Source organism: Apium graveolens, chromosome 6 (assembly GCF_009905375.1).
Source record: "Apium graveolens cultivar Ventura chromosome 6, ASM990537v1, whole genome shotgun sequence".
NCBI lineage: Eukaryota > Viridiplantae > Streptophyta > Magnoliopsida > Apiales > Apiaceae > Apium > Apium graveolens.
The window spans coordinates 12916499-12934608 of record NC_133652.1 but is presented as its reverse complement, the minus strand read 5'-3'; the positions used below and the strand labels follow the sequence as shown (position 1 = coordinate 12934608).

The 18110-nt window shown below is 33.4% G+C and overlaps 1 protein-coding gene across 1 annotated transcript; it reads right to left on the bottom strand.

Moving 5' to 3' along the window:
- Positions 1 to 231: 231 nt before the first annotated feature.
- Positions 232 to 2030, bottom strand: LOC141663732 (uncharacterized). Its single transcript, XM_074469528.1, has 4 exons — positions 1843 to 2030; positions 1503 to 1742; positions 1375 to 1411; positions 232 to 878 (listed from the first exon to the last, which is right to left on the bottom strand). The coding sequence occupies exons 1-4, from the start codon at positions 1895 to 1897 to the stop codon at positions 491 to 493; spliced, it is 720 nt and encodes a 239-aa protein (XP_074325629.1). The 5' UTR covers positions 1898 to 2030; the 3' UTR covers positions 232 to 490.
- Between the last annotated feature and the right edge of the window lie 16080 nt (positions 2031 to 18110).

Genomic DNA, 18110 nt, shown 5'->3' with positions numbered 1-18110 from the left:
ATGACATGATAATTAATGTGAAATATTTTAATTAAGGTTTTTAATATGAACACAGGAATCCATTCCAAACATTTTCCTTGAATCACATCATCTAGGATCAAAGGCTTTGTAGTTTGTATAAACTGCTTCATACTTCATAATAACAATTTACATAGTCTGGTTCATGTTAACAATTCATATAGTCCATTCTATTAAAATCACATACATTGTAAATGCACATACCAGCTGGAATTCAAATACAGCATAAGTTTATACTGATTAAATATATTAAAAATTATCAGCTCTCATTAATTGTACAGATGGAGTGAATCTGAAAGAAAGAGATCAGATTCTCAAGTCAAATAACAGATTGCTACCAGGGGATCTAATTCCCATCCGTTTAATAGAGGGGAACAAATAAAGATGGGCATGTTGAGTGTCAATGTTCAAGAAAATACATCTTCCTCAACCAAGTTCCGCTCTAATGCCAAATAGGTGAACGTTGAAGAAGCTAATCTAACTTCCCTAGTTCTTGTTTCAGGGCCCCAAACCAGAAGAAGCTTGAAAGCAAGAGGGTTAGTGTAATAGAGTAAAACATGTCTGTGCTTGTATGAGGGCTTGCAGTTCCACTGCTGTCTGGATTTGTGTTGCTGATACCACCTGTTGGACCAAGTCCCAGGAATGGGCTAGTTCCTGGAACTGTAGTTGACGGTGTTCCTGTACCTGGGCTTCCCATGCCTGGCGGTGTGCTGGTGCTCGGGATTCCTGTGCTAGGTGTGCCTGTGCCCGGAGTGCCAGTTCCAGGTTTCCCAGTGCTCGGGGTGCCGGTGCCTGGTGTGCCAGTGCCAGGGGTGCCCATGCCAGGTGATCCAGTGCCTGGGGTGGTTGGGGTTCCTCCACTGCCAAACAAATGCGATTACAAATAATTAACTCTTTAAGTATATTAGAACTAAAGAAGTTGTCCATTGATAGTTGATACTATATAGTATATCTGGCAGCAAAAATGAAGATACTTAAATAGGAACGTCTTAAATATTGTCAAGAACCTACAATGGGAAGTGGACACTGATTGTATTATACAGTACTAAAAATAAACGGAAGTGGACACATGAAAAAAATTACACGAAGAGTCCTTGAATAGATTCTCCAGATAACAACACTGTTTAATTAAGAATCCTTGGATAGATTCATACACAAAGGAGAATTGAGGGAAAGAAAAAGCAGCCTTCTCATTGATTATAACATTAGACTTAATTACCATACTACTAGTTGTAAAGAGCCTAACATCTTTTACATCATCATTCTCCACCTGATCTATATGCAATCAAACCACAAATTTCAAAGCTGGGAAAAAAAAACAAATGACAGAAAGTCAGAAGGTAAAAACTTACACACCTGCCATTTGAAGGATAAACACATCCATTAGTACTTGCTGTAAAACATGATAAACAAAAAAAAACACACAAAATTAAGCTCACAATCTAAAGGACAGATTATAACAATGGGAAAAAGATAATGCATACCTGGTGGATTTGAACTAAGAATTGCAGTCCCTGAGAAATCACAGCTTCCAGAAGCTTGACCCTTCTTCTGGAAATAACTATTGACAGCATAGTTACAGTGATCTTTTACAGTGTTTGGGTTAAAACAAGAACCACCCTGATTAATTGCTGAGCAATCAGCTCCAGCTCCACAAGCATAATTTATATTCTTTTGCAAAACTGAGTCACTCCCATCTTTGCATAAGCAATAATTAGCTCCACCTGTTCAGTAAAATAAATTAAAAAATCACACAAAATATCAAACAACACAACCAGCTAAGAAATCAAGTACAAGATTAATACTGTTTGTGAAAAAACTTACTGGAGTGACCAGCCATTGCAAGAATGAACAGTAAGACAAGTAAAAGAAGAGCCATTTTTTAGGACACTACGAGAATTATAGAATGATACTTGTGGCTTTTTGTGAGTGAGAATGGAGGTGTAAACACAGAATATCAAGTGATGGCGTGTCAATATTAAGGCTCCTGTGTCGCTGTGTACATGAAAGCATATAAAAAGTAATTACATATTTAAAGACAGGGTGGGAGAGCTTTAGATTGCTTTAGTGTTGAAATGACAAATCTTTGTTTGTAGTATGTGTCACGTGTCTGTTTGCTTTATTAAACGGTCCGAAACTCACATGCATGCACAATCTTTTAGTACGGCGGAACAATAATTTGAGCAGGGTCACTGACTCACTACCGACCACAATCATCAATTCATCGTAAATTTTCTTCCTGAAAAATAATGGTTTTTTTTTAAAATAATTGTTAGGTCTGTAATTTGATGGAGCAATCCTTCTGTGGTAGATAAATCAAGTCGACCCAGTTCGAAACTATTTTTAACTTCCCAAGTCCGTGTACAAATATTGTGTCAGGGTCTTGTTGTGTCTAGCTGTATTTATAAACATATTTGGGGTGATATTAACATCAAAATAACAAGAATGTTAGATAACTTAAGTGGTCAATAATTTATTCTCATGTTCCAGGTATTAGTTTTAGGATAATTTTTGTGAGAACACTAGAAACACATGTAAAAAGATCTAAATATTTATTAGCAAATATTTACTTACTATCTTCATATATTATTTTAAAATTATGAAAGTACATAATTAGATATTGAATATATTACACACAAATTAATCACTACCTCTAACTAAGGTTTCTTATTCTCATTTTAATATTAATACAAAGGATCCTCAGGTTTCTTATTCTCATTTAATATTAACACAAAGGATCCCCATATTAACACAAAGGATCCCCTTTGATGTTAATTTCTGTTAAATTTTATTATTCTACATATTATATTTTTAACTAGTTGATAATCCGTATCAAGCACAGTTCGAGTTAATTTATTTAAATAATTTTAAAAAATCATAATACTATAAGGGTTATGTCAAAATTTTTAACTTTTACTTAAAAAACTGAACCCAAACTATTGAGTACGATATTTGTGTTATAATTATAATTAAAAGATTATAATTATTTTCAAAGTGTCGTGTCAAATTTTTTAACTTTAATCAAAAAACCGAACTCAAACTGTTGAGTATGATATTTGTGTTATGATTATAATAAAAAGATTACAATTTTTATACGATTTCAAAAATTTGATTATGTCATTAAAATATACTATTGAGGCATATGAGTAATAGAATTACTGTTGGGTCCCAATGTGTTTGTAGAAGGGGGGGTTGAATACAAACAGTACCAAATAATCGAATAAATGCGGAATAAAAAATGTGAAACAAAATTCAAGTTAAATAAAAATATTATTAAACTTGAAATGTGTTACAACAACTGTATCGATTACAAGGTATTAATCTCAAATCAATTATTACAAATCTAGAATAAATTCGACATGAACTTTTTCTATTTTTGTAATTAAAAGATCAAATGCTAAATGCGATTTGAGATTAAGTTCTAGGGATTTTAATCCGCTAGATTGATATACAAGAACAAGATAAAGATTTCTAGTGGATTAGATTTAACATTACAATCTAGAAATTATGATCTTTGAAATAAGCAGATGAAGATAAAATGTTTTGCTGCGGCTGCTGTCTCTTGTTCTTGAATAAATGATTGAGATTGTTTAAAGAAAAGTCTTCTGCTTCTTTTTAAATCAGCACAACAATAGAATTGAATTGGCATGACAATCCTATAGCTTGTATGACTTTCGGTAGGACAATTGAATGAACTAGCAAGACAATCTGAATGAACTAGCAAGACAATCAGAATGAACTAGCAAGACAATTACCCTCCTAGAGTAACTTTCGGTATGACAATGGAGAATGGCCTAGCATGACAATCGGTATGACAATCCAGATTGTCATGCTAGTTCATTTTCAATTGTCTTGCTGATTTAATGCTTGAATTTAATCCAATTAAGCTTCTGAAAATTCCTAAAATTCCTAGAATTAATTCAGAATTAATTAATCAATTAATTCAATTAATAAATAAATTATTCTTCACAGATATAATTTATTTTCTTAATTAAATTAGATGAATTAATTAATTAATAGAGAATTAATTCTAGTCTTGAGCAGCAACCATTCTTCTGCAAATCTTCCGAAAATCACTGAAAATTATGAATCAATTCCACCACTTCAACGTTGACACTCGATGTACTGTCTGGTTCATGAGTGACTAACTTCCGTGACGTTTCTTCATGTCTTGACTCTGACACTTTGATTTTCTTCAGATTAAATCCTTGTAATTTATTGATACCCTGACGAGATCTCTGTCACTTGATTAAATCCACGATCTTGATTTATATCACTGAGGCATGATCAACTTCTTGAACTTCTTCCAGTGAATTAACTCCTCAAGTCTGTAGATGAACCTTGTTTCTGAATCCTTTGACAAATATTACTTTGCGAGATCTCTCTGACGGTAGATCCACTATTTACTTATTACATTCTTATTTGAGTTGAGTTGAATCCTCGAATATACAAATAGGCTATGACATATGACTTACAATCTCCCCCTATTTGTTTGTTAGATAATAACACACAAATACCTAGAGGATAACTCAACTAACAAATAAGAAAAAGATATAAACATACATGCAAAGTAAATAGGAGAAAAGTTCTGGATGATATTTAACATTTTCCAGATTCCAAGTAAATGTTCCTCTAGACTGAACATATCTTCAAGTAGTTCCATCTTCATTTGTACAACCACATTTCCTGTTGAGAAGCCCATATCTCTTGCTTCTCCCCCTATGAGAATCAACTGATTAAAGAAGATCACCTTCGTTTTACCACCTCTCCCGTACAATAGGATCCGCAGATAAAAACCAATGGTACTCCCCTAACAGCTTCTTCCCTTACTAGGAAATCACCTTGTGTTTACCACCTCTCCCGTACAATAGGATCCGTAGTTACAAACAACAATGGTGTGGTGTACTGTACATATAGGATCTTTTTCTTCCTCCCTGCTATTTCTCCCCCTTAGTTGAGGAATCCTCCAAACTATTACTTAAGCTTTTATCTCCCCCTTAAAGAAGGAATGTATGCCGTCGTCTGAAGGAGTTCTCATATTTCACTTGGTTGGAAAAGAAATAACAAGTGTTTCTCTTTCTTCCTCACTGTGAGTGTGTGATCCTGTTTTAGTGTACCTCACATGTGTTTCACTCTTCTCTCCACTCGTGTTTACACTCAATCTCACAAGTGTATCACTCCTCTCATAGCTCCATGATCCAGCTGTACCTGCAAGGAAAATCACCTTAGCCATCCTTAAGGAGGTCACAGGTGGTGCAATGGGAGTTCACAAATCCCCATCCTTGTTAAACTCGTCAGATGAATCTGAGTCATAATTTACAAGTTGCTAGTTTCCCTTTTAGGGTTCCAGATTTGAATTCTGGGAAGGTAAACAATGATCCAACGAATTTAGCATAATGATCAAAGTTCCCTTCTAATGTCTGTGAAGACATTTCCTTGTGACTTATCAGGTAATATCTGAATCATTGTCAACAAGTTGCCGATCTGCACCTATGTCAGATCCACTATCCGCAGATGCATCCAGGGGATTCAAGCCTGGGGAGGTAGACACTGACCACTGACATATGGCTTTTGGATCAGTATCCTCTCCTAACACCTGTAAAGGCAATTGGTCCACTAACGAACCTTGAACAATCGAATCTGACCTTAAAATGGTCGAAACTCTTGTTTCCGTCAACTCATCCTTTGTGTGTGTAACCTCTCCTTGTGCATCAAGAATTGATTATATTTGAAGTGGTGACACTACATCGGATACCTTGGCCGACAGGCAAAATTCAATAGACTCACCCTGTTGAGAGAATGAATCTAGTAACTGTTTTTGTGCCTTTTCAGCCATTACATCTTTTTGAGAAGATGTATGGGGGCTAGCAGTTGTCTCGGTTTAAATACTACTCATCTATGTAGGAGACAGAGCTACTGGGTTGACTACAGAACCTTCCTTATGTGGTGCACTAAGGCACTATCTCCCTCACGCTCATTCATACTACATTTAGTGGTAAGAGAGTGTTGGTTGGTTCTGTTTCTGTGTTTGTCTTTACAGTCTGGGATAGATGTTGTGGGTTTTCAACCTCATGACTGTCAATGAAAGAAAGTCATTGGTGACTGAACCTGTAACACAGAACATATGGTAATAGAGAGAAAATGATTTACAATAGTGATTTTAAAAGATTTTACATGAAATAAGAAATCACTAATGTAGAAAGAAGTTTGATTTTGTTTTTCAATATGAATGAGTTTTTGATAAAACATTGATCACTTAGGGTAAAGTCTAAGTAATTCTCATTCATGTCAAAAGCTTACAAATATCTGCAACATAATGTTAACAACATATCATTGACCGATACTTGTCAAGTACTTTAGATACTAATTGTTATGTTGCATAAACAATATACCACTTCACATATAAAACAATATGTTTGTGCTTAGTGATAAGATAGTTATTAATATGACGACTCTACTTATTCATATAAAATTACAACTTCTGTTAGAGTGCCATACCATGTTCTTGACGATTGCTTGAGCAGTATACTAGTTCATACCAACCTGAAGTGAGATTGTGAAGAAGAGATTGCATAGTCCAATAGATCTGTAGCTGCAAAGTCCATGAACTGTGGTGCATTGACTTCCTCTTTTGACTCACCAACCAGGAGTACACTTGTACACATCTTACTAGAGTACAATTCCAAGTGTAATGTGCAGCAGGTGTCTGATATGTCGTAATATTCTCAAGTCTCGTCACTGGTGCTATATGTTAGATACTGCTTCCTGATAATAACCTAGCACAATATACAAAATTACAATGATAACATTCCCAGCTTGCAAACAGCCATATCCCTCAGATAAACCTTTGCTGTTATCTCCAAAGGTAACCATGGGGGCCAGCTTTCTCAATCCACATTTGATAGCAGGGCTCTATCTCCGGTCATATGTCTTGATGATCCACTTGTCAAGAATCCACACTACCGGTTATACCTGTATACTGCCCTGCACTTCAAATGGATTAGACCTTCTTCGGAACCCAAACTTGGTTGGGCCCGGCATACTTGTAGAACTGTCCTTTGTCAGGCAAAACAACATTTTTAATTTTAATTGCCTCAACTTTCTCAATGACTGAACATTTGACCTTATAAACAGCGTTAACAAATTTCTGTTTAAGCTTAGGCACAAATGTCTCCTTTCTAGCCTTAGAAGGACTAGCAGTCTTAGACCTATCATGCTTCTTGTTATTCACATGCTGACGAGTAGTACTCTTATCATTAGACACATGCTTACCATTAAAATAAGCATACATCATATTAAAAGCACAAGACATACAATTAGCAACACTACATGCTTTATGAGAGTGATTAACAGCAGGTAATTTATGCATGGTAGACATGGAATTATTGTTATCCAACTCATGTGTGTCTGAGTTAGTCTCAGTTGCTTTCACAACTTTGACTGGAACTTTCGACTCACTTGACTTGGAAACAATCTTCTCATTAGCATGATCCTCAGCACGTATTTCTTCTTGAATAACAGAAGAGGTCGCATCAAATGGTTCAGCAATTGATGCTTTATAGAGGGGTTCATCAACACCCTTAAGCACATGTGGTACTTCCCTCCCTTTAGCACAGACATGGGGAGGGGAGTTTATGCCTAATTCTCCAATAGCAGCATTGTAATCATAACCTATTCCAGATGTTTGATTAACAGCTTGCTTACTGTAGAACTCTTTAGCCTTCGAACAAGAATTGAAGTAGGCTCTAACCTTAGTCTCAAGACCGGTGATCTTGTCTTTGAGAATAGTTTCGAGTTTTCTATAACAGTCAACTCTATTCTCTAGAAAAGATACCTGTTCTTTTAATTTGTCTTGATTAATGTGCACAAGTCTTAATTCATTGACCTCTTTCTCAAGGTCTGTGATCTGTAAACTTAACAGTTCATTATCACGACGTGCACAATCTAAGTTACCTCTTAGATGATAAACCATTTCAGCATCAGAAAGTTTTACCTCTATTCTTGACGATGAAGCTTTTCCATCAATAGCCATAAGAGCAAGATTTCCTTCATCTTCATCTTCACTGTCAGTATCATCCCAGCTTCTTCCCTTTGCCAGATAAGCCCTTTCAGAGTTCTTTCTTACTTGCTTTGGCTTCCTACATTCTGTGGCAAAGTGTCCCAACTCATTGCAGTTATAGCATCTAATGGTGCTTCGATCAACCATCCCTGTTTTGTACCCACCACTGCTGGTGTTAGAGGATGAAGATCCACCTTTCTGGAATTTGTTGTAGTTGGACTTGTACTTAAGCTTGGGATTCCTCCTGAATCTGACATGGGAGAATCTCTTGACAATTTGGGCCATTGATTCATCTTCCAATTGCTCCAGCTCTTCCAAGGAATAAAAATCATCACTTGATTGATTTGTAGTAGGAAGATCATATTCTGCTACTAACATATTTTCCTCAGCCTTGGAATACTGTACCATTCTCTCTAACTGTTGAGATTGTTGTTGTTGTTGACCTTCAGCTACAAGTGCATTAGATGTGCTGACCATTCTATCCTTCCCGTAGACTTCCTTCTGTTGAATCTGCTCCAACTCATAAGTTTTTAACACTCCATAGAGTCTGTCCAAAGAAATCTCACTCAGATCTCTAGCTTCTCTAATGGCAGTGATTCTATGTTCAAGATGAGCTGGCAGTGTTAAAAGGAACTTTTTGTTGACCTCCCTGATTGAATAATACTTTCCATTGATGTTCAGGTTGTTGATCAACGCATTGTACCTCTCAAACACTTCAGTAATTCCTTCTCCTGGATTTGATTTGAAATGTTCATATTCAGAGGTTAGGATTTCCAACTTGTTCTCCCTAACTTCCTCTGTGCCTTCATTAATCACCTCAATAGTTTCCCACATGTGTTTGGAATTTTTACAGTTCATCACATGTCTGTTCATCAAGGGATCAAGGGAATCAATTAATATTAATTGAAGGCTGGCATCCAAGGAGGCTTCTTCCTTCTCAGCAGGAGTAAAATCTTCAGGCTCTTTTGGATAGGTTCTAGCTTCAGTAGTCACCACACCATCTATTATTACCTCCGGTTCAATAACCATCGGAGTTTTTATACCCTTCTTTAACAAGTTTGAATATTTGGGATTTGCAACTTGTAAAAATAATAGCATCTTCTTCTTCCACATGATATAATTCTCTTTATCAAATTGTGGAATTTTAACGGTTCCAACTTTATGTGAAGTCATTATGAATTTTTGAATAAATAAAAATTCAAGGAGTTGAAAAATCACAAAAGTCTAGGATCTTGATTTGTTCGTTAATCAGAAGGCTCTGATACCAATTGTTGGGTCCCAATGTGTTTGTAGAAGGGGGGGTTGAATACAAACAGTACCAAATAATCGAATAAATGCGGAATAAAAAATGTGAAACAAAATTCAAGTTAAATAAAAATATTATTAAACTTGAAATGTGTTACAACAACTGTATCGATTACAAGGTATTAATCTCAAATCAATTATTACAAATCTAGAATAAATTCGACATGAACTTTTTCTATTTTTGTAATTAAAAGATCAAATGCTAAATGCGATTTGAGATTAAGTTCTAGGGATTTTAATCCGCTAGATTGATATACAAGAACAAGATAAAGATTTCTAGTGGATTAGATTTAACATTACAATCTAGAAATTATGATCTTTGAAATAAGCAGATGAAGATAAAATGTTTTGCTGCGGCTGCTGTCTCTTGTTCTTGAATAAATGATTGAGATTGTTTAAAGAAAAGTCTTCTGCTTCTTTTTAAATCAGCACAACAATAGAATTGAATTGGCATGACAATCCTATAGCTTGTATGACTTTCGGTAGGACAATTGAATGAACTAGCAAGACAATCTGAATGAACTAGCAAGACAATCAGAATGAACTAGCAAGACAATTACCCTCCTAGAGTAACTTTCGGTATGACAATGGAGAATGGCCTAGCATGACAATCGGTATGACAATCCAGATTGTCATGCTAGTTCATTTTCAATTGTCTTGCTGATTTAATGCTTGAATTTAATCCAATTAAGCTTCTGAAAATTCCTAAAATTCCTAGAATTAATTCAGAATTAATTAATCAATTAATTCAATTAATAAATAAATTATTCTTCACAGATATAATTTATTTTCTTAATTAAATTAGATGAATTAATTAATTAATAGAGAATTAATTCTAGTCTTGAGCAGCAACCATTCTTCTGCAAATCTTCCGAAAATCACTGAAAATTATGAATCAATTCCACCACTTCAACGTTGACACTCGATGTACTGTCTGGTTCATGAGTGACTAACTTCCGTGACGTTTCTTCATGTCTTGACTCTGACACTTTGATTTTCTTCAGATTAAATCCTTGTAATTTATTGATACCCTGACGAGATCTCTGTCACTTGATTAAATCCACGATCTTGATTTATATCACTGAGGCATGATCAACTTCTTGAACTTCTTCCAGTGAATTAACTCCTCAAGTCTGTAGATGAACCTTGTTTCTGAATCCTTTGACAAATATTACTTTGCGAGATCTCTCTGACGGTAGATCCACTATTTACTTATTACATTCTTATTTGAGTTGAGTTGAATCCTCGAATATACAAATAGGCTATGACATATGACTTACAATTACTGAGTTGAAATCAATATAAGAAATGCAATTTAAAAACTGGTAAATTAATACATATAATATTATATGTCAAATAGAAGTAAAAGAAGAAAAAAAATTATACATTTAGTGTTATAATGAAATTCAAAAAGGGGTGAAATCAAAAGTTGATGAAATAAAAAAGTATAATACATTGAATAAAGGTGTAATCAAAAGTTTTTGTATAATTAAAAGACATACAAATGTAGAATTATAAGATATACATGAATGAATAAGTGAAACCAAAAGTTGGTGGTATCAAAAATCGGTGAAAACAAAATTAATATTTGGTAACTACTTAAAAAGGGGTTTCGCTTATTAATAAAGGTTAAATGGGTTCTGCTTATTAATAAAGGTTATTAAATGTCAAAGTATAAGATAACAAAAATAAAACCGAAATTAATAGAATCATAAGACATGTAGAAATATAAGATATATATACAGGAATAAATGTATAACCAAAAGTTTTAGTAGATTTATAGAAAAATATACAAAAGTAGAATTATAAGATATATATATGAATGAATAAGTGAAATAAAAAATTGGTGGTACTAACAATCGGTGAAACCAAAATTAATACTTGTGTACCACTTAACAAAGGATTTTTATTAATTTGTCCAATTATTAAAATTTTAACCAATTAATCTGGTCTAAATTCTTGTTGATTAATCATATCTGGACCGCTTAAAGTGTCCAAATCGATTAATCACATATTTTTACAAGTGACAAGTTTTCTTGAAACTTTTGCACTGGTCTTTTATAACAGTTTTTTAATTGAACTGAATATTAAAAGTAAGAATTAAAATTAGAGAAATGTTATAATTTCAAAAATCGTTCCAAAAATGATTAAAAAATACTTAGTTGACAACATATGTCTGGAGGGTATTGATTCATTATTGATATATCAGCTCATGTGCATATATATGTGTTATACCAATAACATTATGCTATATATCATTTTGAACATTTTTTGAAATTATTTTTAAGTACATGATACTATTAAAATTAAGAACCCTTACCCTGCAAAAGAGGGAACCATTATATATCAATGATCCTGGAGGGGATTCTTTTTAATTTTCCATGTAGATGACGGCTTTTTATAATTTTTGATGCATAAAATATTAAAATCTCTTTCATAAGAAATCCACCTTGCTTCTAAATATGACTCAAATTTTACGTCGGATAAGTTTACTTAAATCTTAGTCCCATACGAGATAGGTTAGTTTTCCTATATAAATAGGTCGCTAGCTAATCCTTAACTTAATACTCTATCTCATTATAACTAAATTTGTAAGACCTTCACCAGAATCAAGACGTGGTCATCTGTCATGGATGCTGCTGGTATTTGGGAAAATCTTTTAAATGAGCATCTGACAGATATAGTACGGAGGCTGGAATATTTGAAAGATTTGAAAAGTTTTTCTGTTGTATGTAAAGCATGGAATTCTGTAGCTTCTGAATGGATGGAAAAACATAAGCCCTGGTTATCTACCAGAAATCATTGGTTGTTACTTGCTGTTATTCCCAAACAATCTAGATAAGAATTACAGAAAAGGGGGGTTGAATGGAATTCTGGCTTCTTTTCAGATTTCAAGAACAGTTCTTCTACAAATAAATAACTGTGTTTGCTTTTACAACAGTGCGGAATGAAAGTAAAATAGAAATCAAATCACAAAGCATTTTAATACAAGTATTTAAAAATTTTCTGGTGGATTGAACTTTTCCACCAGAGATATATATTAAGTAGAGAACTCTGTGTTACAAAGTGTACACAGCTGCTTACAAGTTGAAGTACAAGAACTGAGAAATTCTTTACAAATTTTGCCTTATCTATTTCTCTGGTAATTGCTTACTAACTTGGATACAATTCAACTTGCTACCCTTATTTTATATATCACCAAGTTACATGATAAAAGGACATGATAATAAGACAAACTATTTCTGGTCTAATTTCATGCTGCTACACTTCTCTTTCTAACATCTTTGAATATCTTCAGTTTAGCATGAAAATGGAAATATTTTTTTGTTCTTTAAAACCTAAATTAGGCTACCACATTCTATTTGTATACAATCAACGCATGTGACTATCAAGTCACTATCAACCGCTCTTTTGAATTTGATCATCCGTTGAAACTCAGACTGATCATCCGTTGAAACTCAGTTTGATCATCCGTTGAGACTTATGTTGATCATCCGTTGAAGCTTTGTGAATCATCCGTTGAGACTGTCTTCTTGGTAGTTAACTCTATTTCATTTATACAAGATTACAAGGCATATAATATTTACAATTGACCATCCTATCTTGCATATCAATCTAGTAGTCAACATGACTTAAACATTCTACAACATTTAGTTCACTAAGTCATTTAAGTATGCAGAAATGTGCTACTAATCTTATTGTTACATAAACTACTCTTTCAACGGATGTTGAAATGATCATCCGTTAAAAGATACAAAATCGCTTGATTAAAATCTACTTAGTATTTTGTTTAAGTTATCATCAAGTGCACAATATATTCCTAACACTTGCAGAAGACACCGGTGTTGATTTAACCGTAGTTGTAGTCGGTAGTCTTGAAGCTTATGGCGAGGCCCTTGAGGAGGACGATGACGAGGGAGAGGATGAGGAGGGGGCGAGCAGGGAGACGATGACGAGGGGAACAATAACAACTTAAATTACTACCTCTATGACGAATAAATGAGGGAAGTTGATCGTACAATCACTAGTATTAGTGATCTTTTCAAAAATCTTAGTGGTAGCCGTGGTTTTATTCAGTCTTAAAACACGAAAAATATATGATATTGATTACCGCAAGCTATGGATAAACTAATATTAGGAACAAATAAATGATGTTTAGTGACTTTGGGTAGAGATTTGGAGATCAATCTGTTGCATCCATTATTGAGGTACCAAATTTCCCTTCCTCACATGCTCACATTCCCTTCTCAATACGATTACGATGATGATTGCTTCCCGTAGCAAGTCTACAACATGTTTATCACTAAAGTTGTAATGTCTTCAACAATACCGAAAAAGAGTGTTTCTACACATCCGAATACTAGTCATCTTCCCACGTTGATGGCTGTCTACGGAGAATTTAGAATTCTGGGTTTTACTAGATTATTAGGAGATAAATTATAACAAGATGTTGCATCACATCAGAAATTGCATCATACTTTTCCTTGAGGACATCTTAAAGTTTCTTGAAACTTTCAACATTCTCGAACATCTTGATCAAATTATCCTCCATTTACATCAACATGAGACTTTTGGCCTTTTTGTCACAATTTTTCCACGACCATACTACCATTTTTCAGCATCACCGGGAAATTCACCAAAACCGGACCATCCTTTTCAATGACGTTCTCCGAATTGTCGTGAATCAACCCATATCTGATTTTACAACTCCACATATCATAATTAGTGTCATTCAATTTTTTGATCTTTGCCAACTCATAAGCAATAAATTTGTTTGCCATTTCAATCTATAAGAAAAATATAAATCAATTAAGATTTACACAAAAAGCATTTACAAATATATATATATATATATATATAAATTCACATCTAATCGTGTAGTTAAATATATATAGGCAAGACACAAGGCAATAAAAAAACAAATTAGTAACACCACTGAAGCCGACTCTGCAATCAATGACAAACCATCATATTCAATAGAAAAAGTTCAACAAATAATAAAGGCAATCACACATGTGAGTATACAAAAACATATAGAGTAATATGAAAAAGAAAAACTATAAGAACACGGCAATCAAGATAGTGTAAACCAAAATGATCTTTAGAGATAAAATGTTAAAAATAAATAAAAAAATGATAAAAAAAGAACAAAATTGTCCCAACCACACATGTAGTAAAATCTACCTACTAATTAGACATGAGCTATAGAACCAGATTCATGCATAAAGAAAAAATATTAAATATGCAGGTGATACAAAAATCTAAAACAAGTTCATATAAAAAACAACTTACTCCTGTAAAGCATACATGTTACTAGAACTAGTCGTATTCACAAATCTATAAAATAATAATACATGTGATGATGGAAATAACAAGTGACCAATAAATTGGATGTCATGGGCTTGATAGTAAATTGAAACAAAACAACATATAGTACATGCTAGACTAGATTGGGCACATGCATACAGTTACTCAAAACAACATGATACAAATATATTATTATCTGGGATATGAAATACATAATATATATTGGTTAAATATTCTGTAAAAAACAACAGTGTAACAAAAATAAAAGAAACAAGAAGGGAAAGAAGAGCTGAACGGAACATGTGATCTAAGAGACTCTGATACCAATGTTATCCTTTAATAAAATAATAACTAAATTATACCTAAGAGATGTTTGACAGTACATAAAAGGGTTCCGATTGTACAATGAGCAAGCAATGTTTGTGTCCTTGTTCATTGAGCTTTGACCCACTATTTATAGGCATTTCTAGTACAATTTCCACCCCAAACAAGTGTAACTGTCCCATAGAATCCTTCATGGATTAACTAGCATTAACCAAGAAAATTGTAACTCCCACAATTGATTTTTCAATTAATATTGTAACTCCAAATCCACAAATAAATAACATGATTTGTAACTTCCAATAAATTAATAATTTTACAACTTTATTTGATATTTTCTTATTTATCAAATTAAAGTCAATTCATACAACAAGAAACACGACCTTATCCTAATAGTCATAAGATGCATAAGTTATATACTCTAGTGATCCTATTCTTTTATATTATGAAACGAAGATGCTGATTTTAGTGTTGTTTCATTATATAATTAGTATGCAATCATGTTATATATATCTAAAATTATTTTTATTACTACTAATATCTTGTTGTATCATGTTATTGTTTAAGAGCATCCACAACGCCAATGACCACTTTTTTTAATTTTTTAGACCCCACATACATACCACGTAAGGAAAAATAGGCATTAGGAAGAAGTGGTCGATTTACTCCAACCTGCAGCCAGTTACACGCTTTTCAATATAATATTTTCATATTTTGCAGGTACTTTTATATTGATCAACTCTCACATTTTAAATAATAAAAATATTAAAGTGGGACGTTACCAGGTTCGGGGCCTGTCCACTTTCTTTCATTTAACTCCAACGCCAAGTGACCCACTATTTTACATGTTAACACCACTTCACACGGCTCGAGACATGAAGCGGGTCTCTGCTGTGGCAACTTTAAGTGTGCCTTGTACAGGTGATAACTATGTAGGACTCGTGTAAGAATGTTAGATAACTTTCTGCTGATGACGTTGACATGATATCTAAGATTGAAGTGAAATCAAGTTGTGAACGTTTATTATTATTTTATTATACTTTTAGAATTGATCTAGCATTCTTTTTTTCCGGTCACAGATTCATGTTTAATTAGGTATTTATAAAAAAATGGTATTTATTGATTTGTGTATAAAATATGATGTTGTATTTATTTTAATTTATAAAATTATGTTATGAATATGCCATTGAATTTGTTACTTAAATTTCATGCATACACATTATAGACATAATATATGTATTTTAGATATTTTATATAAAATGGTATTAATATAATTTTAGTTAAACATCAATATTACACTGAAATTTTTTTGAATATACTCTTGCAGTGATTATTATAAAATTATTTAATTTACTTTTTAAAATAAAATAATAAAATAAAAATATATGATGACAACTCCCCCTCAGATCTGTTTACTGATATTAATTCAATCAGCTAAACCAGCTAAATCTTCACTTTCATCTATATTTTTTACGATTTTGTAGTTTAACAAAATTAATGTCATTCTATGGTAAATGAATTAAAATAGTGTATATTATTAAAATTTTCATGATTATAATAGTAATTTTTGTAAATGTAATTTATACAGAGGGTCCACATTCATTAATGATAAACAATGATGTTCAAAAGCCTTGAATTTTACTTATGCTTTTATATGCCTTTCCAATAATGTTGATTCTATTTAGTTGTTACTATGTAAAGTAACAAGTTCTTTTTACTGTCAGTGTCATTATGTGTGAGGAGGCCGTTAGTATTATTCTACTATTTTATGTAGCAACTGAGCTGTCATTCTGTTTTGTCATGTAGCTTATCACTGCCTTACATAAAAGGCTGTACTGAGACCTCATTAGGGTCAGGTTGAATATTGCTATCTGAAAGAGGCTTTTCTTCCTCATTGAGCTATTCATTTTTTCCTGTACACCATTTTATATCAATAGACTATTTAGTCATTATGGTATCAGAGCGAGTGGGTAGTCTTTCTTCCTATCTTCACTCACTCGTTGAGTTTCTTTCTTCTCCGAGATTATTTATTAAACAACTCTTGTTTCTCAGATCTATTTTTTGAATCTCTTCCAATCTTCTTAAAGTTTCAACCTTTAAGTGTTTCTTGTGAAAAAAATACTCAAATCTGGATTGTTGACCTTTATTGAGCCTTAGTACTCATGACAGCAAACATAATCACATATCAAGATATGATGAACCCGTTGTTTCTTCAACCTTCAGACACTGCTAGTTCGATTTAAGTGCATAAGCTTCAAGGTTCCTCGGATTATAGGGCATAAAAAAGATCAATGGAGATTCACTTATCTTCCAAACACAAACTGGGCTTTCTAACAGGTACCATTTCTGTTCCAATAGATGATCTTCTTAAAACTGAGATGTGGGAGACATGTAATAACATGATTATATCCTGGTTAACAAATAATATTTCTTCTACTATCAAATAATCTATTATCTGCATGACTTCTGCAAGAGATATTTGGATTAATCTGGAAAAATGATTTGCCCTTGTTAATGGAAGTCGAAAATATATGCTAGTAGAGAAATTTATGAAATTAAGCCGAATGAAATGTCGGTTACAAAATATTTTACCTCTCTTAAAACCATCCATGAAGAACTTGATTCTTTAAATATGTTACATGTTGTTTCTGCTTCTACACCTGATGTTACTAAGATTATTGAGACCATTAGCTCTTAAAGAGAGGAGGCTAAATTATTCCAATTTGTAAATGGAATAAGTGATCAATACAATGTTCAGAGAAGCTGATGCTTATGTAAATTCCTCTTTCCACTGTGGAAATAGCTTGTGCTGCCTTTGAATAGGAGGAAGCTCAAAGAGCTGTTCTTAACAAATCCAAACTCATATTGGATATTATGGCAATGAATATCAAGAGTCAGCCTTCAAGACCAAGCTGCACTGCGTGTAAAGGCAAAGGGCATAATGCATACAAATGTTGGAGTGTTGTAGGTTATCCAAAGTGGCATGACAGACACAATTGAATTGAATCTCCCAGAAACAGAGGGCTAACTGCTGGAGGATCTGGTGTTAAATGGCCTTGGGAAAAACCTACAAACCCTAGGATGGTTGTTACATCTCAAG

Bases quoted from the DNA above. Each gene is read 5' to 3' on its own strand.
- LOC141663732 (XM_074469528.1), bottom strand. From the start codon at position 1,897: ATGGCTCTTCTTTTACTTGTCTTACTGTTCATTCTTGCAATGGCTGGT. The intron at 1,743-1,842 runs GTAAGTTTTTTC...TTTACTGAACAG, and splicing joins TGCAATGGCTGGTCACTCCA to GTGGAGCTAATTATTGCTTA. The intron at 879-1,374 runs GTGTGTAAGTTT...TTTGTTTGGCAG, and splicing joins GTTTATCCTTCAAATGGCAG to TGGAGGAACCCCAACCACCC.